The sequence below is a fragment of the Lutra lutra genome, chromosome 17 (assembly GCF_902655055.1).
Source record: "Lutra lutra chromosome 17, mLutLut1.2, whole genome shotgun sequence".
Lineage (NCBI taxonomy): Eukaryota > Metazoa > Chordata > Mammalia > Carnivora > Mustelidae > Lutra > Lutra lutra.
In genome coordinates, this window is record NC_062294.1 from 54,776,597 (window position 1) to 54,802,356 (window position 25,760).

At 44.8% G+C, this 25,760-nt stretch overlaps 2 protein-coding genes and 1 pseudogene across 2 annotated transcripts in view; 2 read left to right on the top strand and 1 right to left on the bottom strand.

The window, feature by feature from the left end:
* Positions 1 to 25,760, top strand: part of LOC125088574 (zinc finger protein 677-like) — a 37,802-nt gene that overhangs the window by 705 nt on the left and 11,337 nt on the right. The window contains 5 exon segments of the mRNA XM_047709776.1: positions 13,969 to 14,977; positions 14,980 to 15,104; positions 20,467 to 20,833; positions 20,946 to 20,997; positions 24,205 to 24,295. Of these exon segments, the coding sequence (XP_047565732.1) occupies positions 13,996 to 14,977; positions 14,980 to 15,104; positions 20,467 to 20,833; positions 20,946 to 20,997; positions 24,205 to 24,295 (1,617 nt within the window). The 5' untranslated portion in view covers positions 13,969 to 13,995.
* Positions 7,670 to 13,972, top strand: LOC125088906 (zinc finger protein 677-like). Its single transcript, XM_047710528.1, has 3 exons — positions 7,670 to 8,588; positions 8,888 to 9,014; positions 13,429 to 13,972. The coding sequence occupies exons 1-3, from the start codon at positions 8,421 to 8,423 to the stop codon at positions 13,965 to 13,967; spliced, it is 834 nt and encodes a 277-aa protein (XP_047566484.1). The 5' UTR covers positions 7,670 to 8,420; the 3' UTR covers positions 13,968 to 13,972.
* Positions 25,582 to 25,712, bottom strand: LOC125090104 (uncharacterized; annotated as a pseudogene).

Sequence of the window (25,760 nt, forward strand, 5' to 3'; positions counted from 1 at the left end):
TACAAAATGAAACAGAAAAGGAGCAAAGTGCTAAAATATAAAATAATTTTTTAATGAAAACACATTAGTTACTTTGGATAAAAGTAAAGTGAACTTGGCAGAAGCCATCCAGATGGTCAAGAGATACATGAAAAGATGTTCATCATCACTATCAGGGAAATGCAAATCTAAAGTACAATAAGATATCGCCTCACAGCTGTAAGAATGTCTAAAATCAACAACGCAAGAAACAATGAGTGTTGGCAAAGACTTGGAGAAAAAGGACTTATTTCACTTAGCATTATATCATCTAGCTCCATCCATGTTGTTGCAAATGGCAAGATTTCACTCTATTGTATGGCCGAATAATATTCCATTGTGTGTGTGTGTGTGTGTGTATATATATATATATATACATATATATGTATATATATATATGTATATATATTCTCATCCATTCATCAGTTGATGGACATTTGTTTCCATGATTTGATAATTGTAAATAACGCTACAGTAAACATGGGTGCATATATCTGTTGGAATTGGTGTTAACTACTCTTTGGGTAAATACCCACTAGTTCAATGACTGGGTAGTAAGGTAGTTCTAGTTTTAACATTTGGACTAAATCCATACTGTCTTCTACAGTCTGGTCTGAACCAGTTTGCATTCCCACAGACGGTACAGGAGGGTTCCTTTTTCTCCACACCGTTGCCAGACGTTCTTTCTTGTTCTCAGTTTCTGAGGAAAACCACTTTCACCCTTAAAATGTAACCATGTTAACTTTCAACACACATGTCCCACACAACTCCAACTTTTACCTCACTGCTCAAACATGAACTTAAATTGGCAGGAAGTAGTCCCGTCCCACCGGACACAAAATAAGTAGAAGAGGTTAAAAATTTAAAAAAAAAAAAAAGGCACGAGGGCGCCAGATCCTGTCCAGCCCACTGAACAGTCCCGTTCTCTCTCCGGAAATCCTAGCTAGGGCAAACCTCAGGACTCGCCAAGTGCCGGAAGTTTTCCGCCCAATTTCCGCCTGGCCCCGTCCTTCCGACATCTTGGCTCCACCGGCCATTTCAGTTTCTCTCCCATTACCGGAAGCACTCCTCTATAGCTCCACCCAATCCTGTCCCCCGGGTTTGGGGCCGAGGTCTGGCGGGGCGTGAGGTCCCCCTGTTGCCGGAAGTGCAAAATCCAGGACTCGCCCCAGCCCCGCCCACACGCTGTGCGCCTCAGAGCCTGGCCACTGTTCGCACACCGCCCATTGCCGGAAGCACCCTCAGGCCCTGCCCAGTCCCGCGGCTCCACCGGCGCGCACGCGCAGTTTTTCACCGACCCGGAAGCGGCTGTCAGGGAGCGAATGTCAAATGGGCCTCTGAGGGCTTTTAACGTGCTCAGTGAGTGTCAGAACCTCAGTCCCCAGGCCTTCACCCCTGAGGTCTGGGGTCTCCACGCACATTCGAGCCCCTTCAACCGCGCCTCCCACCGCGGTAAGTAGCGTGTCGCGGAGACACACAGAATCCTGCGAGCGGCGCTGGCGGCCCGGGGATCCCGGGGCCTTTCTGTTCCCATCGTCGGAGTCGGTCCCCGCCTGTGGTCTCCAGCCCTCGGGCCTTCACACGCCGCCTGCCGCGCTGTCTCCGTGCTTCACGCCGTCCCGGGCACCGCTCCCACCCGCGCCGTGGGAGGCCAGGGAGATGGGCGTGTGCGTCCCGCGCCGCAGCCTGGCCCGGCTCGGCCCACAGACGCACAGTCTCTCCCTGGCCCTGGTTCCGCGCGGACCGCGCCGCCCTCCTGAGACGCCCCCGTGCAGCCCCGCGTGCAGTGAGGGGACCGAGGCCCAGCGAGGGACTAAGACCTCTTCGGTGCGGGCTTTCAGGAGCGGGAAATTCCCGGACGGAAGCTCGCGGGGAGTGACCGAGTAGGTCCCCTCCCCCACGCGAGGATGGGGGGCCTTGTAGAGGCGGTGACTGCGGCCGACGAGGGAGATGGGGGGGGGCGGAGAGAGAATGGCGGAGGAAAGAGCAGTGAGAGGGTCCGTAAGAGACGGCGAGATGAGGAGGATGCGGGAGGGACTTGCAACGAGGCCCTAAGAGCGGAAGGGCAAGTCGCCAGCGGAGAAAAGAAACGAGCGAAATGTGGAGGAAGGGGCGGCGCTCCGGAAGAAGGGGAGCCGAATAGTAGGGCCCTCGGTTAACAGAAGTGGGGTGACAGGGGCGACGCGCTTCACGCAGACAGTGGGAAGAAGAAGGTTTTGGGTAGACGATGCTGGGACAGAGAGGCGGTGGGGATGACCGCTCAGAGAGAAACAGCAGTGCGAGAGCTTAGCCAGAGTGCGTGACAGGAAAGAGGGAACGGAACTGGGGAGCAGAGAGGACACGGGTGGGGGGAGAGAGAGGCCGAAATCTATGGAGATGGGAACAGTGCGAAAGGTTGGGCCGAAAGAGTAAGGGAAGGTGAAGTAGGTTTCAAGAGTTTCCCGGAAAGTGCAGGTGTAGTGAGAGAAAAGGGGAGAAAACAGGGCGGAGCCAGGGGAATCACGGGAAAGGAGAAACAGTGGAGAGAATCGGGAAAGAGAAACACACGAACAGATTAGTAGACAGAAATCCTTGGGAGGGAGCAGGAAGGGGAACCCAGGTCTGGATGAGTGGTGGTTAATGGGACATGGGGCTCCATAATGTATTTAACTTTAAATTTGCCTGTTTGAATTGAATGGTTGAGAAAGAGAATATCAACTGTTTATAAGGCTCGTGCATTTAATAATTATTAGCATCGTAAGATAGCTTGCGTTTGCAACCCTTGATCAGCCAGAAAGAGGGGAGAGACCTGTGTCAGTCAGTTATAGATCACCCTCTTATCTTGGGATCGCATGGGGAGATGGACTGGAACTAGAAATTCCTGAATCGATCCTTTCATGATGCTTTTTAAAGCAATATTAAAAGTGTTTCTTTTTCTTTCAAATGGATTTTCTTTTTCTTTCTACGTCTCTTACGTTTAATTCATTTTGTAAGTCAGATTGAGGTAAATGTTAGTGTATTAGACATCTACTATTCTGTAAATAATCATTAACTTCTGCAATAATGGTGACATCTTAAACCAGCTCTTATGATTCTTTCTAAATATTAGGTAGTTGTATTATGGTAAAAGCTTTGACCCAAAGGTTGCCTGGGTGGCTTAATCAGTTAAGCTTTTAACACTTGATATCAACACAGGTCATGATCTCAGGGTTGTGAGATCCAGCCCCAGCTAAGGCTCTGTGCTGGGGATGGAGTCAGCTTGGGAGTCTCTCTCTCCCTCTCTATCAGTCAGTCAATGAAAGCTTTGGGGTGCCTGGGTGGTGGCTCAGTGGGTCAAAGCCTCTGCCTTCAGTTCAGGTCATGATCCCAGGGTCCTGGGATCGAGTCCCCTTTCAGGCTCTCTGCTCAGCGGGGAGCCTGCTTTCTCCTCTCTCTGTCTGCCTCTCTGCCTCCTTGTGATCTCTGTCTGTCAAATAAATAAATAAATAATCTAAAAAAAAAAAAAGAAAGCTTTGACTCCAGAGATACTAGATTTTTAAAAAATTACAACCTGTTTTTTTTTTCTTAATACATTGTGTGTACTTGAGAACCCCTGCATTCATTCTACTCATTTTCATATATTGAAACATTGTTCGGTAGTTAGTAAATAACTTTAGACTATTTCAGTGCATGTCTGGTAAGGGTGCCCATGATCTTAATAGTCAGAAACTAGTTTAGTAAGTTAATCTAACATTCCCTGGTGTCTCTTCTTCCTTGATGTGATTTAATTAGTGAGGTGTCAGCTCCAAAGTAGATGTTCCCTTCAGGTCCCTCAGGTCCTTTGAACTACTTTTTTTTTTTTTTTTTTTTTTTAAAGATTTTATTTATTTATTTGACAGAGAGAGATCACAAGTAGGCAGAGAGGCAGGCAGAGAGAGGAGGAAGCAGGCTTCCTGCTGAGCAGAGAGCCCGATGCGGGGCTTGATCCCAGGACCCTGAGATCATGACCTGAGCCGAAGGCAGAGGCTTTAACTCACTGAGCCACCCAGGCACCCCTCCCTCTCAGGTCCTTTGTATGAACATATTGAAGGTGGGGCTGGATTGACTCTGAGCTTTGTTCTGGTAGAACTGATCTATTCGTGGTGAGGTAATATGCTCAGAGCTTACCTCCACAGCTGACTGTCTTTCGAAGTATTCAGTAACAAATCTCTGTGTTTATCATTTTATGTGTTTAAAATATTTCCTCATTGATGGAGTGCCTGGATGGCTCTGTCAGGTGGGCATCAGGGTTCGGCTCAGGTCATGATCCTGGGATCCTGGTCTAGCCGCAAATATTGGGCTCCCTGCTTAGCAGGGAGTCTGTTTCTCTCTATCTCTCTCTCTCTCTCTCCCTTCCCCTCCTTGCTTGTTCTCTCTCTCAAATAAATAAATTCAATCTTTAAAAAATAATAAAATAAAATATTTCCCCATTGATTAAAACACAAAAGAAGTTTCTTTTGCTCAGGCATGTTTTGGATGATCTTGGAATTTTTCTTTTTTTAATGTTACAATTTTTTTTTTTCTTACGGAGTGCCCTTTATTTGTATTTATTTACTTACTTAACTTACTTATTTAAGTGAGCTCCACACCCAACATGGGGCTTGATCTCTCAAGCCAAGATCAAGTCCCATGCTGTACCTACTGAGACAGCCAGACACTCTGATCCTTGAATTTTTGAAATGGAGTTGACATGATGAGGATAAAGACAAAGTGCCCCATGTTTCTTTAGGGCCCTTTAAAAATCCAGTTACATGTAATTTTCACTGAACTCAGAGGTTCTCAAGGTAACTTGTGAAAAGACTTCCTTCCTAGGCCTCAGTGAACACAGCTGCAACATGGAGATGAAGGACAAGAGCAGGAAATCGGAATGACCATGATCCCTAAAGTGATTGAAATTTTGCACATGTGTCTATGTGGCATTTTTCTGCAGGGGGGTTTTACCAGTTGTAATTAGAAGCCAGACAACAGTGAAAATTACTGTGAGGAAAGAGGCAAGGCCTAGGCTCAGCCAGAGAATAAATTTACAGAGAGTAAATCTGAAGTCCTGTCATGTCAGTCCCTGGCATTAAATTCTCCACTGGCTTTCCATCACCTTCCTGAAAAAAATCCAGACTCCTGGATATGACAGTGGAAAGCAAGACAACAAAAGAAAAATAGGTAAATGGTTAAAAAGTAGGCAAAAGACCACAACAGACATTTCTTCAGAGAAGATACACAGATGGATGGCCACTAAGCTCATGCAGACATGCTCAGCGATCCTAATCGTTAGGGACTGCACATCAGAACCACAGAGTGATACTACTGCATACCCACTTCTGTGACTATACTAAAAAAAAAAAAAAAAAAAGTGTATGGCTCAGAAAAGAACAAGCCCTGGAAAGAAGGTGGTGAAACTGAAAGTATTGTGCCCTGCCCCAAGGACTGTAAACAGTGCATTCCCTATCAAAAAAAAAAGTTAGTGATTTCTTTATAAAAGTAAATATAAAATTATCAGATAATCTACAGATCCACTGGTGGGTACACACCCAGAGAAATTGTAAACAGGAAAGTGATCAGGTATTTTTACATTTCCTGAGTCTGGTTAATTCACTTTATCTGTCTTTATCTGTCTGATCAGCAGCATGTTAAACAGTGGACACTCCTTTAAACATGTTTTTTCATGGCTTTCAGGACATCTTGCTGTTGACAAATCTTATCTCTCATCTGTGTGTTTCAGTTTTCTTCTCTCAACCCTTTTCACTTTCCAGCTGATTCACTTCCTCTCAGATTCTTCCTCAGCTCCCTGCTCTCTGATTGGACAAGCACCCCACAAGACAGTCATGGACCTCTTCTCTACACCCAGTGACTTTCCATGTCACCATATCTCATGGCTTTAAATACCCAGGGATGGGACGCCTGGGTGGCTCAGTTGGTTAAACAGGCTGTCTTTGGCTCAGGTCATGATCCTAGAGTCCAGGGGATCAAATCCTTCTTTGGCTCCTAGTTCAGCAGGGAGCCTGCTTCTCCCTCTGTGTGCTCTGCCTGGCACTCCCCCTGCTTGTGCACTCTCTCTCTTTGACAAATGAATGAATTAAATCTTAAACAAATAAACAAACCAGCAGTCTCCCAGATTCATACTCCATCTCAGACTTCTGCCCTAAATGTAGATTTTCTTCACTGCCTGTCTCCTTGACATCTCTGCTGAGACCTCTCCACCATACAGTGTCCAAACATGACCACCTGAATTCCCCCAAATTGTGTTCCCTGCAGTCCTCCACCTCCCAGTTAAGAGCAGTGCCATCTTCCTGGAGCTTAGGTGACCATATTGTTTTCAAAATACACAGCATATTATGCTCTTCGTGTGTGTTTTCTCTTAAAGAGTGAAAGGAAAAAAAAAAAAGCAAAAACCAAAGACTGTATGGGTGAGAGACTACATGGTTTCCAAAATTCACTTGAGATGAAGAAGAACAGTGTCTGAAGACGGCGGCCAAACGTTCCTGATCTGCTTCTGTAACCTGATCCCCTGCTTGTCCCCTCCTTCCTCACTGGGACTGAGGCCCACAGATGTCCTGCTGTTTTGGGGGCCAGGGTCAGGACTGCCTCAGGGCTTTCCAAGGGTGGTCCCTCTGTCTAGAATTCTCTGACTCTTCAAATGCAGGTGGTGAACTTCCTTCCCCAGGTGTTTGTTGCCATATCACCTTCTCATGGGGCCATCTCTGACACTGCCGTGTCCCATTCCAGCCTTCCCCAGCACTCTGGCCTGTCATGCCTCTCTGTGTGGATCTCGGCTACTTCCTCTTCCACTGTCTGGTTATGGGGGGGGGGGGGTGGTCCCAGAAGAGAGCAGAGCCACAGATGGGTGGGCTGCTGGGCTGGTCTCCTCTGAGTCGTGTTCCACCCTGACAGCCCTTGGGATTGCTGAGGCGTTTTGCGGAATCCTCATGATCCCAGTCCCCAGAGATTTCTTGTGTAATGGGGCTCAGCCTCAGTGGTGTTGAAGGTGCCCCAGGTGTGTGCCCCAGGTGATTCTGACCTATATCCAGCATTGAGCCCCAGGCTGGCTCCTCCATTGATGAGGACTGAAAGCAGCCCCTAATCTGGAGACAGGTGAGGGGGCTGTTCTGTTCTCTGCAGAGGGGGTTATCAGGGCGGGTCTGTGACTTGAAGGGAGGCTTAGTGCAGCCCGGATCCCCTCTGCTGCAGCTCCTGTGTGCGCTTCACCAGGAGGGGAGCGAGTTCTGCAGGAAGAGGTCAGAACACTCACGTGCTGGTCTCCATGTAGCAGTTTACTGTCCCCGAATCCGCACTGTGGCCGTGGGCAGCAGAGGGCTGTGTCCCACATGGGGGCATCTTCCCATGTGTGTGAGTGTGGCACAGGCAGGTGAATGTTGACTCAGTTCTAAACAGCATACATTTGACGCTCAGGATTGACGTCTCACAACCCATCTTGCCTGGGAGAGAAGCCCAGAAGAGGGAGAAGAAGAAAGCCCAGGAGTCAGGAATGACTCTTTCTCAGGTAAAGTCCTGTCTCGGTTCCTGTTCTGTGCTCTGTGTCCTCACCTCCATGTGGCCAAGCTCATCGCATTCGGAAGGGTCCCTCGTGCCATGTTGGCTCATGCTCACCCCAGGGCCTTCCCTCAGCCCCTCTGTCTGCATGCAGATTCCAGCTCAGACACTTCCGTGTATGTATTTAATGATCGAAGTTAAATGTTGTTATTTCAGAAAAAAATTCTTGCAGGGTTGTTTTTGTAAGCAGGCTAAATAGAATAGCATTGACGATTTTATTTACATTTAATACAATTTATTTACATTTATTGTACCCGAGATACTGAAATGCACATGAGTAAAAACCGAGAGATAACGAAGATTTATTCTAAAAACAGATGTCATTTAGAGATTCCAACTTTGATTTCAGTTACTTTCAGTGCGTGTGTTCACATGTGCACACATGTTTATGGGCAGGAGTCTGTAGTGTGTAAAAAAGATGTCATTTCATAAATACCTTTTAACTTTGAAAGTATGTTTGAAATATTTTTCGTGGCCTAAAATTTTTTCTACACCACTACACGAATAAGCTAAGAGAAGTAAGAACACTAACTGTATGTTTATGCATGTGTGTGTGCATGCTTCTATATTAACCTTTTATCCAGGCTTATGTTTCAGCCTTGAATTTGTTTCAGGTTTTCTCCATTAGCAAACTCTCTGTCAAAAGACTTTTACTCTTGTATCCATTACTTTACTGTCTGGTTGTTACGGGGTCTATCCTAAAGTCTGACCACTTGGTTCAGGTGGAGGCTGTGCTGAGTATTACCTGTCTGACCAGAGGCACATTCCTTAGAGTGTGAGAGTCGGGTCCTGTGTAAGAGGGAAACAAATACTAACTTAATGGGGTGCTATGTTTTTAAACACGTTAACACTTGTAAAGCATGAGGGTAATACTGACCATTTGGGGAGTGTTCAAAACTTTGTCGGTTTGGTTATCATCAGCTTTCCATTTTTCCAGTTTTCACCTTTCATTGACACTCCTCTGCATTTGGTCATCCTGGAAGACATTGTTCATGGTCGAGCTCATGCAGATTAGCTGTCATACAGCGGTGTGTATACAACACAATTTTTAGAACTTACATATAGTCTTGTATGTTTGTTGATTTTTTTCATTTGTGTATTTTATCTGGCATAATATTACAAAATTCAATAGTTTAGCTGATGGAAATTCCCTGGTAGAAAAGTGTAACAAATCAATACTGGGAATATAGGACTTGCTCAAAATGATCTTTAATGTATTTATCTGATTATTCAATTCTCACTGACTGCTCTGCCTCTTTCCTTCTCTGATTTTTGTGAAATAAGTACTCTTCTGATGGCCTCTTGGTGAAATGTACTTTCACTTCAGGAATGGTTGACTTTCAGGGATGTGGCCATCAAATTCTCTCAGGAGGAGTGGGAGTGCCTGGGCCCTGCCCAGAGGGCCTTGTACAGGGACGTGATGGTGGAGAACTACCGGAACCTGGTCTCCCTGGGTGAGGATTACTTTCCCTACAGAGGTTGGGAACTGCCCTAGTAAATCTTTGTGTTTCTCTTGGGGGTTTCTTGGGCGCCCTTTCCCCGCTTGGCTGAGATTGAAGCCCTGCTGATTCAGAATTGAAAAGCTTCACAGTGTGGTGTCTGGATTTTAAACCCAGATGATCGTGCAAGTTCGTGGTGGTGCTAGAACTGGAGGAAGAACAAGACCTTACATCAAAAATTTTTTAGGGGCACCTGGGTGGCTCAGTGGGTTAAAGCCTCTGCCTTCGGCTCAGGTCATGATCCCAGGGTCCTGGGATCGAGCTCCACATCGGGCTCTCTGCTCCACGGGGAGCCTGCCTCCTCCTCTTTCTCTCTCTGCCTGCCTCTCTGCCTACTTGTGATCTCTGTCTGTCAAATAAATAAATAAAATCTTAAAAAAAATTTTTTTTTTTAAACTATCACATTGCCTGGCTTTACGCTTGTAATCTTGATTCAGTCATTCAGGGAGGAGAGCTGGATATTTGCATGTCAAACATTTAAGCATTAGGAAGAAGGGTGTCCGTGAACAAAGTTGTGAAATGTTCTTCTAGACCCGCCTGTAACGAATGTCGTTGGTCTCAGCTGACAAAGGGCTGGGAAAACCCCAGGACATCATCTCCCAGTTTTCGTGTCAGCAGGAATCTCTTTCTGAGCTGAAAGTTACCTCCCTGTGGAGCAGGGGAGAGCCCTGGAATGCCAGGAGCGGGTGAAACCAGCAATAAAACCCAGGTGAGAGGGAAGGAGTCAGCGATGTGAACACAAGTAAGGCAGAGAGGAAGTGACTTCCTGAAATATCATTTGGGACATTGTCCCCACTTGGGAGAGGGGATGGGAAAGGAGAGTCGATTTCTCTTGGGCTCTCAAAGGAGCTTGTTCTCCCTCTCTCCTTGTCCTCTTCTTCGTATGTGTATGTTTCCACCCTTGGTGGTTCGGCTGCTCTGGTCAGCGACAAGGGCAGAGTCTTTAACATGACCCAGACGTGCCCTTCTCTGTCCCTTAGAGCCCTTTACTGGTTCGACCTTGGGGAGCACAGGAAGGGCTCTTTGTAAGGGGCTTTCTTCCTTAGCCTCTCCTTCCCTGCTCAGTCCACACAGATCTGATGTAGGGCTCCCCCCCGCTCCCGTCCTGACTGCAGGCCCTGTCCGGCTCGCATCCCGTTTCACGTGCCGAGTGACCCGTCATGGTGGGAACATCGGCTGCTCTTTTGCCTGTGGGACTCCGGGCAGGAGCATGGGCTGTCCGAAGCCCTCTGGCTGTTCGTGCCTCCACCATATCCTCCGTATCCTCCTTTCCACTTTGCCCTGCAGGGGCACGTGTACCGGGAGTAGAGGGGGTGTTTTGACATTGCTGTTCGGCAGTGCTGTGTAGAGAGAGGGCAGGGAAAACCTTTGATTCCCAGTCCTTCAAGGGGACTGTATCTCAGGCTTTGGGCCCTCAGCCTGGAATCTGTAGGCAGACCCCAGGCCGTGTTTGAGCAGTCCACAAAATCAGACCCCCTTCCTTATTTCCTGCCTTTTGTGTGTCTCCCTCGTGCAGCATCTCCTTAGTCTGAGAGTGTGGGAAGCCCTTGACTGTGGCTGATTTCCTGGTCTCCTACGTTTGTTTGGTTTTGCCTCTGAAATTTTCTTGGTTTTGAAATACAGTTCCTCAGTGTCTGGAATTTTATCCTCATTTTCTGCTGTGATAACCAGCCTTTAGGTGCTAGACAACTTGTGAGCTCTCCCATGAGGAGTTTTACTGGGTGAACGAACATTCTGGATGGAGGTCAGTTATTTACATGTCACAGCGTCATCCTACTAAGTAGAAACATGGGCCCTGAAGCACCTGAGTAGAGTGGTCAGCATGTTCCAGAATGCCGACATTGAGTATAGCGTGAGAGCTTGGCTTGTGGCTCCAGTTGTCCTTCCGGTTCTTGGTGTGTCACAGAAATGTCTCTCGAGGACATGGTGGCAGTGTTGTTGGAGTACACGAAGGATCATCCCCCTTGATTTGGCATGAACAAAATTTTTAATTTTGTTATTTTTAAAGATTTTATTTACTTATTTGAAAAAGAGAGAATGAGAGAGAGGACCTGAGAGTGGGGAGGGTCAGAGGGAGAAGCCGATCCCTGCTCAGCAGGTATCCCAGTGGGAACTCAGTCCTCGAATTCCAGGATCATGACCCCAGCTGGAGGCAGTCGCCTAACCACCAGCGCCCCTGGCTGTGTGTTTTTGATGACACTCATTCAGTGTTTTTTGTCTTATTAGGGAATTGTTTGATCAGGGAATGAATGTTTTTTCGTGTGTTTTACAAGGTTTCTTTCCTGAGTGCTGAGTGATATGGAGGAGGAGGCTTTGTCCAAAAATCTATATAACCTCTGGAATTTGGTGAAACTGTGGTCATAGTTATCCTCTCTATATCTGTTTTTTTTTTTTTTTTAAAGATTTTATTTATTTATTTGAGAGAGAGACAGTGAGAGAGAGCATGAGCTAGGAGAAGGTCAGAGGGAGAAGCAGACTCCCCATGGAGCTGGGAGCCCGATGTGGGACTCGATCCTGGGACTCCGGGATCATGACCTGAGCCGAAGGCAGTCGTCCAACCAACTGAGCCACCCAGGCGTCCCTCTATATCTGTTTTGCTTGAGTTAGTACCTGCTGATTGACAAATAACCTTTCTCATTTGATCAGTTGGTTGGGCGACTGCCTTTGGCTCAGATCATGATCCCGGACTTCCAGTATTGTCCCATATCGGGCTCCCAGCTCCTTGGGGAGTCTGCTTCTCCCTTTGACCCTCTCCTCTCTCATGCTCTCTCTCACTCATTCTCTCTCAAATAAATAAAATAAAAAATCTTTAAAAAAAATAAAGTTCAATTCAGATTTATTGTTAAATCATTTCTGTGTCGAGATTACTGTGTAACTCTTGGTATGCTACACTAATACCTAAAATCTAAGTTTATGTTCTCAGGTGTTCTGTAGTTCTCTGGCTGTTGTTGTTTCTTATGGTGATCACTTCAGCACACACATCTTCTGGCACTGGGAAATAGACTTTCTGCCATTAAATGCTACTGATAATACTGCCTTAGAAGTTATTCCTTGCTCTCGGTCATATGACCCTTAAGGTTATATATAATATACAGTCTAATAAGGTCTAATAAGATGGAGTAAGACTCAGCAAACTGGGAAGGAGGTCAGTTGAAATTACCGTGTCTGAGGAGCACAAAGGAAAAGACTGAGTATAAATGAACAGAGTCTAACAGTCCTGGAAGAGAACATCATGTGGGCCAACACATGAACCACGGGAGCCCCAAAAAGAAAGGAGAGAAGGAGGCAGAAGGAATATTGGAAGAAATATGGTAGACAATTTCTTTCTTTTTTTTTTTTTAAAGATTTTATTTATTTATTTGACAGACAGAGATCACAAGTAGGCAGAGAGGCAGGTAGAGTGGGGGGAGCAGGCTCCCTGCTGAGCAGAGAGCCCTATGCGGGGCTCGATCCCAGCACCTGGGATCATGACCTGAGCCCAAGGCAGAGGCTTTAACCCACTGAGCCACCCAGGCGCCCCGTATAGGTGAATTTTTAAAAATTCTAATGTCTATATATATTTCTTACAAATATACATATTCTTTAATTGCTGAATTTAGAGTTACTAAAATGTTTGTTTTTTTCATTGTTAATAGATAATTGTAGCACGTATTATGGAATATAAGTACAGAACACAGATTATTACCATTGCAGTATGCCTATTCTGCATGGATGCAGTTTTATAGCAAGTATTCAGAAGAATATTTTGTTACTCTTAAAGCTTTGTTTTAATGTTGTGTACAATAAGTATTTGGTAATTGAATTTGGTGTGTATTTTTCTTTGAAATAAGAGCTGCCTTTCTGCCTCCCCTAGGGTGCTATGATCTTTGGGGTACCTGTAGAGAATTCCTAAGTTTCCAGGGCTGTCATAATTTTTGATCACAGAACATTTATAAGTAAGCTTCCCTGAAAATAATTTGAACTGCCTGTAATCAGACTTTCTTTATTGAGAAATTTTATGTTCTTTGAATTTCTATTCACTTGCATACCATGGTTGACAAATGTAATAGCTCTATAATTAGGAGTTTAATTTTTGGTGTAATATTTTTTTGGCATAATATTTTTTTATTAAAAAATATCTATCTTCGGGACGCCTGGGTGGCTCAGTTGGTTGGACGACTGCCTTCGGCTCAGGTCATGATCCCGGAGTCCCGGGATCGAGTCCCGCATCGGGCTCCCAGCTCTATGGGGAGTCTGCTTCTCCCTCTGACCTTCTCCTTGCTCCTGCTCTCTCTCTCAAATAAATAAATAAATAAAATCTTTAAAAAATATATATATCTATCTTCAAACTCTGGTTAATAGGAAGCTTATGATTCTTTATATCTTACAGAGATCTCTACTAGATGTATGAGCAAAGAATTACCACCAAAAGAAGACATTAATAATGGAGAATTATTCCAAACATTAATTTTGGAAAGACACATAATTCATAAGTTTAATGATTTTGATTTGAGGAGGGTCCAAGATGTAAACAAATTTGAGACTCAGTGGCTTTATGAAGGAAAAGGTTATGAAGACACTGCAACCCATTACAAAAATCTCACCTATAGAAAACATCAACAACATCATAAATTCTGTAATCATTTTCCTGTAAAGCATAATGTTTCCATAGGAAGAAGTACCTCTGAATATTACAAACATGATACGACAAATAAGGCACTAAAAAACAAGGCAGGCTCTTCAGGAAGCAAGTACAGAGACTGTTTGGACAATAGGCTTGGATTAAGCTTTCATTCACATCTGGCTGAGCTACAGAGATTTCAAACCCAAGAGGAAATTCATGAAAGTAATCAAGCTGAGAAGTCTACCAGAAAGACTTCAGTTTCACTTCAAAAAATTCCTTTTAGATTTTTTAAAATAAATTTTTAATATTTTTAATAAATATGGGAAGGTTCTTATGCATCCTTCATTACGGACACACCACCAGAGAGTACTCAATAGAGAAAATCCTTACAAATATAATGAGTATGGGAAGGCTTTTAGCCATTGTTCAACCTTAGCTACTCATCAAAGAATTCATTCTGAGCAGAAACCTTACAATAGTAATGAGTGTGGCAAAGCCTTTAAGAGGTTCTCAAACCATACAAGGCATCAGAGAATCCATACTGGAGAGAAAACATATAAATGTAATATCTGTGGTAAAGATTTTGCCACACGGTCACATCTCTGGGGTCATGAGCGAATTCATACAGGAGAGAAGCCTTACAAATGTAATGAGTGTGGCAAAACCTTTTCTGATGGTTCATATCTTACTCAACATAAGAATTTCCATTCCGGACAGAAACCTTACAAATGTAATCAATGTGGCAAGGATTTTGCCACACATTCACACCTTTGTATTCATAAGAGAATTCATACTAGAGAGAAACCATTTCGATGTAATGTATGTGGTAAGAATTTTATGATACCTTCACAGCTTTGGGGTCATGAGCGGATTCATACTGGAGAGAAGCCTTATAAGTGTACTGAGTGTGACAAAGCCTTTTCTAGTGGTTCAAATCTTGCTCAACATAAGAGAATCCATTCTGGAGAGAAACCTTACAAATGTAATCACCGTGGTAAGGATTTTACCACATGGTCATACCTTTGGAGTCATGAGAGAATTCATACTGGAGAGAAACCTTACAAATGTAATGAGTGTGGCAAAGCCTTTATCAGGAGTTCAAATCTTACTCAACATAAGAGAGTGCATGATGGGGAGAAACCCTATAAATGTAATATATGTGACAAGGCCTTTAGTCAGAATGCAAGCCTCACTGTTCACCAAAGAATTCATGCTGGGGAGAAACCTTATAAATGTCACGAATGTGGCAAAGCCTTTAAGCACTACTCAAGCATCAATAAACACCATAATACACATAGAAGATACAAATATAAAGTGGTAAGACCTTTATTAAATATTTATACCTTTGGAGTCATGAGAGAATTCATAACAGAGAGGAACCTTACAAATGTCACGAATATGGCAGATCCTTTAAGCGCTGTTCAAGCTTGATACCAGAATATACATAGAGTGAAGATATAGATGTAAAGCCTGTGGTAAGGCTTTTGTTAAATATTCTCACCTTTGGAGTCATAAGGGAATTCATAGTGCAAAGAAACCTCACCAAAGAATGTAGCACAGCTTTCATGCCATGGCCTGTCCTCAGGATTCACCAAAGATTTCACAAGAAAACCCTACTAATATAATGAGTGCTGGTACATTGCTTAAGCAATGTTAACCTGCAATGTACAATCAGAGACTTCTAGTAGTATGAACTAAGTCTAATTTTTGAAGATTAATTAAATCAAGTGTTAAACCTGCAGGAAAATTAAAAGTCAAAATGTTTTAAAATTCATGAGATGAAGGGTGTCAAAGGAGCAGGGATATCTGTGGAACAACCTGTTTCAGCTTGTTCAGTCTATATGATCTTTTAATTTTCTGTTTCTTGATGAAATTATTTGATTATGGACTTTGGACTCGTGATTGAAAATCTGTTAATGACATGTCTTCATTACAGACCTTTCATGAATTGCCACAAGTGTCTGTGATGGTTCCTTTTGTTTTGGTCCTAATGTAAATGGTATTTTGTCTTTAATTTTTACTTTGCTTGTTTATTTCTGGTACCTAGGAAGGCAGTTAACTTGTGATCGTTAACTTTGTATCCTTCTGCCTTGCTATCATACTGTATTTTATCTGCCATACTTTGGGCATCATAAAATTGTTCAATGCTGTAGTCTTGTAGCCACTTTGTCTTGTTCCTGGAATAAAAAGAAAGGACTCTCTGTTACAGTACTAATATCAAGCAAATCTTGCAGTTATTAAGTCCAACTTGGTTATGGGGCAGATTCCTATTGTACTTTGTAGCAACCAGAGTATCTGCAGTTTATTAAGATCTCAGAAGCTGGGGTGCCTGGGTGGGGCAGTCAGTTAAGCATCTGACCCTTGGTTTCAGCTCAGGTCGTGGTCTCAGGGTTATGAGATCAAGCCCTGCATCTGGCTCTGCACTCAGTGTGGAGTCAGCTTAAGGCTCTCTTCTCCCTCTGCTTCTCCCCACTGCAGTCTCTTTTTCCTTCTAAATAAGTCTTTAAAAAAAAAAAACAAAACTCAGAAGATTTATGCATAATTGGTATTGCCATATAGAATAAATCTTTACACATAAATGGAACCTGGTCACAGACAGAATTATAAATAGCATACCAGCTAAATGTAGATCTAGATTATGGGAAGAACATCATCAGCCACCTATTCCCGTATATTGTGTTGATCACGATAGGATTTTTTACCACCCCCTGTAGGTTTAAGTCCCCAGTCTGCTGCTAAACAGGATGCAAAGTTACTGAAATCACTCAAAACGGTGCTTCATAGTCCTCCTTAGAATGGAAGTAGTAGTGTCTACCCCTAGATTTGTAAGGAATAGAGTTAACTATCCTTGCAGCACCGATTCTTAATATTGTAGGTGTTTGTCCTTTCCGGAGGGTTTGCCTGGGGTGGGGCGGGGGGCAGAAGGTAACATGGTACCTGCTATTTCTTAGACAAACCTGACTAATTTTTCCTGTATCCCTTTTCCTCACATGGCTGATGTAATTCCACAACTGCTGTATAGCCTGGGGTTGTCATGGGAAAGAGAATTAATTCATAGGGAACGTAACATGACGGAAAGCTTTGCAATGCAGGAATTTCACAGGCAGCAAAATTCCCCAATGGATCCATGACTTTCAGATATAATTGCCTTCTCCCCAACTGTTGAGAGTTTAATGAAAGTTCTACAAGTCACTTACTTGCTTGTGATCATGGGAGTCCACGTGTGAAACCCCTTTCATGCAACTTGCCTAGTAGGCAATATTACATGATACAGCATAATCGACATAATTACCTTCTGAAGGTCCTCATCTATCCCCAGCACTGTATTTTTTTTTTTTTAACGTGCAGGAAACAAATGCACGGAATGATTTGGTAATAGGATTGGATTCTCTTTCAGTAATATCTAGGTTATGTGCAGACATTTAAAACAGGATACACATTGTAAATGTAATCAAGCAAAGAAGTCTATCCAAATGGCTTCTTAGTTTCACAACCTGAAAGAATCCTGCCTAGTGTCAAAACCAACATTTGCATAAAGGTAGGAAAGTTTTGGTCCCTTCTTTGTTGATAACAAAATATAGTTCTACGTATTACAAAGAAACGGCAAAAGTAATGAACTTGGAAAGTCTTTAGATAGGATGAATCTTCAATAATCAGAGATTCTTACTGGGGAGATCTTAAAGTTATATATAGTGGAGCACTGTATTTAACCAAATCAAACATTATTAAACATCCATAAATAAATACCTCAGAGAAATCTTAAAATATATGTGGCAACATTTTCACCCAAAATTCAATCCTTGTGAGATCACCACAATATTACTTTTGGAATGAAAACCTAAGAATTTTACAAGTAATGATACTCAAGCCTTAGTAAATGTTAAGTAATTCAAATATTATAAACATCAGAAGCTATAAGCAGTGCTTAAAACTTATGAAACACCACATAATGTATACAGAAGTGAAACCTTACAAATTTAATATATTAAAAGCTTTTTTATCCAAAATGCCTTTATCTCATAAATTCTTACTATATATAGATTTTAGGGAAACATGTGGATATTAACTCAATTTTCCAAAGGTCTGATTTATACCTTCAATAATCTTTAAGGCAATATCCGTCAGTCTATAATCAAGTATACTTGAGCAGGATTGTAATCTACACCTGACAGAACATTTAGAAATAGAAAAACAAAAATGCTGGGTGCTTGGGTGGCTCAGTGGATTAAAGCCTCTGCCTTCAGCTCAGGTCATGATCCCAGGGTCCTGAGATTGAGCCCCCCCATTGGGCTCCCTGCTCATTAGGGAGCCTGCTTCCTCCTCTCTCTCTCTCTCTGCCTGCCTCTCTGCCTACTTGTGATTTCTGTCAAAAAAGTAAATAAAATCTTGAAAAAAAAGACATTATGAAAATGTTAATTACTTTGGATAAAAGTAAATTTAATAGGTCACTTAGTACCAAAAGAATTAGGAAGTGTCTGGAATTTTTCATTTTAAACAATGCGTTCACTGGGTTCTGCTACACAGCCCAAACAGTATGTGCTTTTTCTATTGTGCGTTTTCATGCCCCTGCCCCAAAATGGTTTTTTTTTTTAATGTTTCTTTCAGATTTTATTCTTTTGAGAGAGATACACAGAGAATGAGCAGAGGGAGAGGCAGAGGGAGAAGCAGGCTCCCCATTAAGCCAGGAGCCAATGTAGGGCTTGATCTGAGGACACTGGGATCCTGACCCAAGCCGAAGGTAAAGATTTAACCATCTGAGCCACCCAGGTGCCCCAGGTTTTATGTACCCAAGTCTTAACTTTCTCAATACAGAAAAAAATGTCCATAAAAAGACGAAAGTGAATTTGTAATTATATTTAGAAATTACTGAGAATTTAATTATGGTGTCACAAAGGTTTATCTCAAGTTGAGTTTATCAGTCACCTCAAGTGTGGAATACATCAACAAACATAAAGAACAATTCAGGGGTGCCTGGGTGGCTCAGTGGGTTAAGCCTCTGCCCTCGGCTCAGGTCATGCTCTCAGGGTCCTGGGATCGAGCCCCACATCAGCAGGGAGCCTGCTTCTCCCCTTCTCTCTCTCTCTGCCTGCCTCTCTGCCTACTTGTGATCTCGCTCTCTCAAATAAATAAGTAAATAAATCTTTAAAAAAAAAAAAGAACAATTGAAGTTAGATCTGTATTTTAAAAAAATAATTTTCAGCAGTTAATGATGACCTATATATCACAGGTCTCAAACCCCATCTCCCACACACCAGGTCTTGTGCCTATGAATGGCTCTAAAAATGAGCATAGGATTGAGTACATGATAAATGGGGCTAGAAATAGAAATGACATTCTGAAAAATGCTGGCCAATAATAGCACATTTCACATTTAAGTTTGCATCCCCTACAAAGACAGGTGCACTCCTTTCTTCAATTGCTTACATTCTAATGCAGGAGACATTCCTGGATCCACCCATGGCCCCACATCCCTCCCCACAGAGGAACCTAGTCCCAGACCACTCAGTACTTTACACCTGTCGCAGGATGTGCATGTCTATCTCTAAATAAGGATTTTTTTTTTTTTTTTTTTTGCATTGCATTGTTTGTTTATTTGAGAGAGGGAGAACACACACTGCAGGGGTGGGGAGGCAGAAGGAGAAGGGGAAGCAGACTCCCCACTGAGCCAGGAGTCTGACATGGGTCTGGATCCCAGGACTCCAGGATCACCACCTGAGCCAAATGCAGACACTTAACTCACTAAGCGACCCAGGCGCCTCAAGTTTTTTATTTAAATACCAAATATAGTTAACATTCAGTGTTATACTAGTTTCAGGTATACCATATAATGATTCATCAATTGTATATACAGTGCTCATCATGGTAAGTGTGCTCTTAATCCCCATCAACTATTTCTCCCCTCCCCTCTCCCCCATGGACCTCCCCTCTCGCAACCTTCAGTGTGTATTATAGTTTAAAGTCCTAAATTGGTTTATCGTTCCTTTTTCCTTTGTTCATTTATTTTGTTTCTTAGATGCCACATATGACTGAATCTTACCGTGTTTGTCTGACTTACATCGATTAGCATGATACCCTCTGGATCCAACACTGTTGTTACACATGGCAAGATTTCACTGTTTAATGGCAGAGAAACACTCCATTGTGGTTGTCTATGTATATGTATACACACACACACACACACACACACACACACACACACACATCTCCTTTATTCCTCTATCAACTGATACTTCACTGCTTCATAATTTGGTTATTATAAATAACGCTACAGTAAACATAGGGGTGCAAATATCCTCTTGAATTAGTGTTTTTTATATTCTTTGGGTAAATACGAAGTAATTCCATTACTGGTTGGAAGGTAGTTACTTTTACTTGAGGAACCTCCATACTGTCTTCCACAATGTCCGCACCAGTTTGAATTCCTGCACACAGTGCAGGAGGATTCCTTTTTCTCCACATCCTTGCCAAGATTTGCTCCTTGTCGTAAAATGGTTTTTCAGGAACGCCACTTTCACCTTAATAGAATGTAACCACGTTAGCGTTCAACACGAAGGGCCCACAAAACTCCATCCTTTACCTCCAACTTTGGAAAACATCAACTTAAATGGGCAGGCAGCAGTCCTGCTCCACAGGACGCGGCAGAAATTGGCAGGGATGAAAATTCCAAAACCACGTAGTGGGAGCAGAAGCAGAGGAAACCAGGCTCCATCCAGATCCCGCACGAGGTCCTGGTAGAGTCCCCAGGCTCCAGACCCTGGTCGTTTGGGCTCCCTGAACGCCGGAATCTCCCGGTCCACGCCCTAGCCAGGCTCCGCCCAACGGCCGTGGCCTCGACTCCGACGGCGCAGACATGGCGACCCTTCCCGCGCGCCCGTCGCCGGAAGCTCTACGCCGTTTCCGACCCATTCGGCCCTGCCCCCGCCCTGGACCCAAAGATCATATCCGTTTCCCTCTCATTGCCGGAAGTTCTTCTCCGAAACTAAACCCCATCCCGCCCGCAGAATTCAGGGCGAAGGCCTGGCCAGTACAGGCTTCCCCCGGCAGCCGGAGGCGCCCCAGTCAGGCCCTCCCGTAGGCAGCGAGCACCCCGGCCGGGCAGCGCTTCGCATCCGGCCGATTACCGGAAGCACCCCTCACAGTCTCGCCGGTGCACCAGCGCGCACGCGCAGCTGTTTGCCGACCCGGAAGCGGCTGTCCACAGAGAAGGTCAAATCGGCTCCTGAGGGCTTTTAACTTGCTCATTTCTGCGTCAGAACCTCAGTCCCCAGGCATACAACCCTGAGGTCTGGGGTCTCTACGCACATTCGAGTCCCTTCACCCGCGCCTCCCACCGCGGTAAGTAGCGTGTCGCGGAGACGCACAGAATCCAGAGGGCGGCGCTGCCGGCCCGGGGTGGGGGGGGTCCCGGGGCCTTTCGGTTCCCATCGTCGAAGTCGGTCCCCGCCTGTCGCCCCCCCGCCGCCTGCCGCGCTGTCTCCGTGCTTCACGCCGTCCCGGGCACCGCTCCCACCCGCGCCGTGGGAGTCCAGGGAGGTGGGCGTGTGCGCCTCGCGTCTCAGCCTGGCCTGGCTCGGCCCACAGACGCGCGGGGTCGTCTCTCCCTGGCCCTGGTTCCGCGCAGACCGCGCGGACCTCCTGAGAAGTCCCCATGCAGCCCCGCGTGCAGTGAGGGGACCGAGTCCCAGGAAGGGCACCTTCTTCGGTGCGGGCTTTCAGGAGCGGGATTTAGGACGGAAGGTCGCGGGGAGTGACGGAGCAGGTCCCTCACGCGAGGATGGGGTGCCTTGTGGAGGCCGTGACTGCGGTCGACGAGGGATTGGGGGTGGGGAGCCGGAGAGAGAATGGCGGAGGAAAGAGCAGTGAGAGGGTCCGTAAGAGACGGCGAGATGAGGAGGATGCGGGAGGGACTTGCAACGAGGCCCTAAGAGCGGAAGGGCAAGTCGCCAGCGGAGAAAAGAAACAAGCGAAATGTGGAGGAAGGGGCGGCGCTCCGGAGAAGGGGAGCCGAATAGTAGGGCCCTCGGTTAACAGAAGTGGGGTGACAGGGGCGACGCGCTTCACGCAGACAGTGGGAAGGAGAAGAAGGTTTTGGGTAGACGATGCTGGGACAGAGAGGCGGTGGGGATGACCCCCCAGAGAGAAACAGCAGTGCGAGAGCTTAGCCAGAGTGTGTGACAGGAAAGAGGGAACGGAACTGGGGAGCAGAGAGGACACGGGTGGGGGGAGAGAGAGGCCGAAATCTATGGAGATGGGAACAGTGCGAAAGGTTGGGCCGAAAGAGTAAGGGAAGGTGAAGTAGGTTTCAAGAGTTTCCCGGAAAGTGCAGGTGTAGTGAGAGAAAAGGGGAGAAAACAGGGCGGAGCCAGGGGAATCACGGGAAAGGAGAAACAGTGGAGAGAGTCAGGAAAGAGAAACACACGAACAGATTAATAGAAATCTTTGGGAGGGAGAAAGAAGGGGAACCGAGATCTGGATGAGTGGTGCTAGATGGGACATGGGTGATTCCGTTGTGATACAGTGACCTGTGTCTCCACAATGTACTTAACGTTAAATTTGCTTGTTTGAACAGATGAGAAAGAATTACTGTTTATAAGGCTGGTGCATTTTATACTTATTAACATCATAAGATAGTTTTAAAATATTAAACATAGAATTACCATATAATCCACCAAACTTACTTCTGTGTATATACACAGAGAGGTTGAAAACAGGGACCGGAACAAGTGTTCGTACTCTGTGTTCATAGCATTACTCACAATAGTGAAAAGATGCATAGAACCCTTCTATGCAAAACACTGAAAACTTGTCTGTACTCTGCAGTCTTGCTTCCATTTGACACTTGACCTTCGAACAGACTTTCTCATCTACCATTACATCCCCTTGTCAGAGGCAGTAATGACCTCCAATTTTCTAAATCTACTGGGTAATTGACTCTCTTCTTCTGTCTGAAAGCAACAAATTAAACAGTGACAACTCATTTTTCCTTTGAAGACATTTTTTTCATGGCTTTCCAGACATTTCAGAATTGACATATTTTATCTATTATCTGTGTGTGTGTTTCAGTTTTCTTCTCTCCACTTGTTAACTTCAGTTTCCTCTGCTGATTTTTGCTCAACTCTCTGCTTTCTGATTGGAGGAGTACCCCATTGGCTAGTCTTGGACCTCTTCTTTTCTCTGTTTACACCCAGTGACTTTCCATGTCCCTGCATCTCAGGGTTTAAACACCCTGAGGTTTCCTGGGTTCACACACCATCTCAGACCTCCATCCCGAATGCCAGAATGTATTGTTCAGCTATCTCCTCTACATCTCTGCTGGGACATCTAACTGTCATCTCCACCTTACAGTGTCCAAACATGACTTCCTAAACTTCCCCAGTTGTGTTCCCTACAGTCCTCCACCTCCCAGTTAAGAGAAGTGCCGTCCTTCCTGGGGTTTAGGTGACCATCCTGGCATGTTTTCAAAATACACAGCATATTCTTTGTATGTGTTTTCATTTATGATAGAATTAAAAACAAAACAAAACACAGTGATCTGGGTGAAAGACTACGTGTTTTCCAAAATTCACTTGAAGGAGAACAGTGTTTGAAGACCACGCCAGACATTCCTAATCTGCTTCTGTGACCTGATCCCCTGCTTATCCCCTCCTCCCACTAGGATTGAGGCCCACAGATTCCTTTGCTGTTCTTGGGGCCAGGGTCAGCATTGTCCTGCTGTTCTTGGGGCCAGGGTCAGAACTGCCTCAGGGCTTTCCAAGGGTGATCCCTGTCTAGAATTTTCTGACTCTTCAAATGCTGGTGGTGGACTTCCTTCCCCAGGTGTTTGTTGCCATATCACCTTCTCATGGGGCCATCTCTGACACTGCCGTGTCCCATTCCAGCCTCCCCCAGCACTCTGGCCTGTCATGCCTCTCTGTGTGGATCTACGCTACTTCCTCTTCCACTGTCTGGTTATGGGGGATGGTCCCAGAAGAGAGCAGAGCCACAGGTGGGTGGGCTGCTGGGCTGGTCTCCTCTGAGTCGTGTTCCACCCTGACAGCCCATGGGATTGCTGAGGCGTTTTGCGGAATCCTCATGATCCCAGTCCCCAGAGATTTCTTGTGTAATGGGGCTCAGCATCAGTGGTGTTGAAGGTGCCCCAGGTGATTCTGATCTATATCCAGCATTGAGCCCCAGGCTGGCTCCTCCATTGATGAGGACTGAAAGCAGCCTCTAATCTGGAGACAGGTGAGGGGGCTGTTCTGTTCTCTGCAGAGGGGGTTATCAGGGCGGGTCTGTGACTTGAAGGGAGGCTTAGTGCAGCCCGGATCCCCTCTGCTGCAGCTCCTGTGTGCGCTTCACCAGGAGGGGAGCGAGTTCTGCAGGAAGAGGTCAGAACACTCACATGCTGGTCTCCATGTAGCAGTTTACTGTCCCCGAATCTGCACTGTGGCCGTGGGCAGCAGAGGGCTGTGTCCCACATGGGGGGATCTTCCCATGTGTGTGAGTGTGGCACAGGCAGGTGAATGTTGACTCAGTTCTAAACAGCATACATTTGACGCTCAGGATTGACGTCTCACAACCCATCTTGCCTGGGAGAGAAGCCCAGAAGAGGGAGAAGAAGAAAGCCCAGGAGTCAGGAATGACTCTTTCTCAGGTAAAGTCCTGTCTCGGTTCCTGTTCTGTGCTCTGTGTCCTCACCTCCATGTGGCCAAGCTCATCACATTCGGAAGGGTCCCTCGTGCCATGTTGGCTCATGCTCACCCCAGGGCCTTCCCTCAGCCCCTCTGTCTGCATGCAGATTCCAGCTGTTATATTTCCCTATACGTATTTAACGGAGGTCAAAAGTACTTGTTACTGTTTTAAAAAAAAAACCTTGCCAGGGGGTGCATGACTGGCTCAGTGGGTAGATCATGGGACCCTTGATCTAGAAGTTGTGAGTTTGAGCCCCATGTTGGGAGTAGAGATTACTTAAAAAAAAAAAAAAAAATGTTCTTATAGGGTTGTTTTTGTAAGCAAACTAGATAGAATGACATTGATAATTTCATTTACATCTAATACAATTTGCACATGTTTAGTGTATCAGAAATACAAATGAGTAAAAAATGATAATGATGATTTATGCAAAAATAGATGCATTTAGAGACTAGTATTTTGATTTCAGTTATTTTCAATGTGTGCATTTTGTGTCCACACCTGTGTGTGAATAATAGTCCATTGTAAAAAAGACATCATTTGTATGTAAAAAAGACATCATTTCATGTCTGACGTGTTTTCCATGGCCTTAAATTTATTTCTACACCAACACAGACGTGATATAATAGCTGTAGGAATATGGTGTGTGTGCATGTGTTATGTTTCAGCCTTGAACTTGTTTCAGGTTTTCTCTATTAGCAGACCTTCTGTCAGTGGATTTTTACTGTCCTGTGCGTTACTTCATTCACTGCGTGGCGCTATGTATTCCATCCTGAAGCCTGACCTCTTGGTTCAAGTGCAGGCCCTGCTGCTTACTATCTCTGTTTGACCCGAGTGTGTTTGTTAGAGTACTTGTGCCAGAGTCGGGTCCTATGTAAGATGGGGACAAATACTAATTTAACGGGATGCAGTGTCCTTATACAAGTTAACGCTTATAAAGCATTAGAGTAATGCGTACCATACGGGAAGTATTCAGAACTTCAGATGCTTTTATTGTTAACGAGATTCCCATTTTGCAGTTTCTACCTTTCACTGACACTACTGTAGACTTTGTCAACCCTGAACACTCTACTTAGGCTATTGCTTATGTAGGAATCAGCTGTCATTTTGTGTGTAGTACATACTACCTAGAACGTGCATATAATTTACCACTTGTTGATGTTTTTGCATTCGTGTGTTTTATCTGGCACAATATTATAAAATCCTCAGTTTAGCTGAAGGAAATCCTATGATGGGAAAGTGTAACAAATCAAAATCAGGGATATATGACTTGCTTAAAATGATCTTTTGTGGACCTTTTGAAGCAGTCATTTTTCAATTAGCAATAATCGCGCCTCGAATAAACCTCATTGGCTACTATACTGCCACTGCGCAAAGCTTGAAGCAGTCATTTCTAATGGACCCTTACACCTCTCTACTCCTCTCGT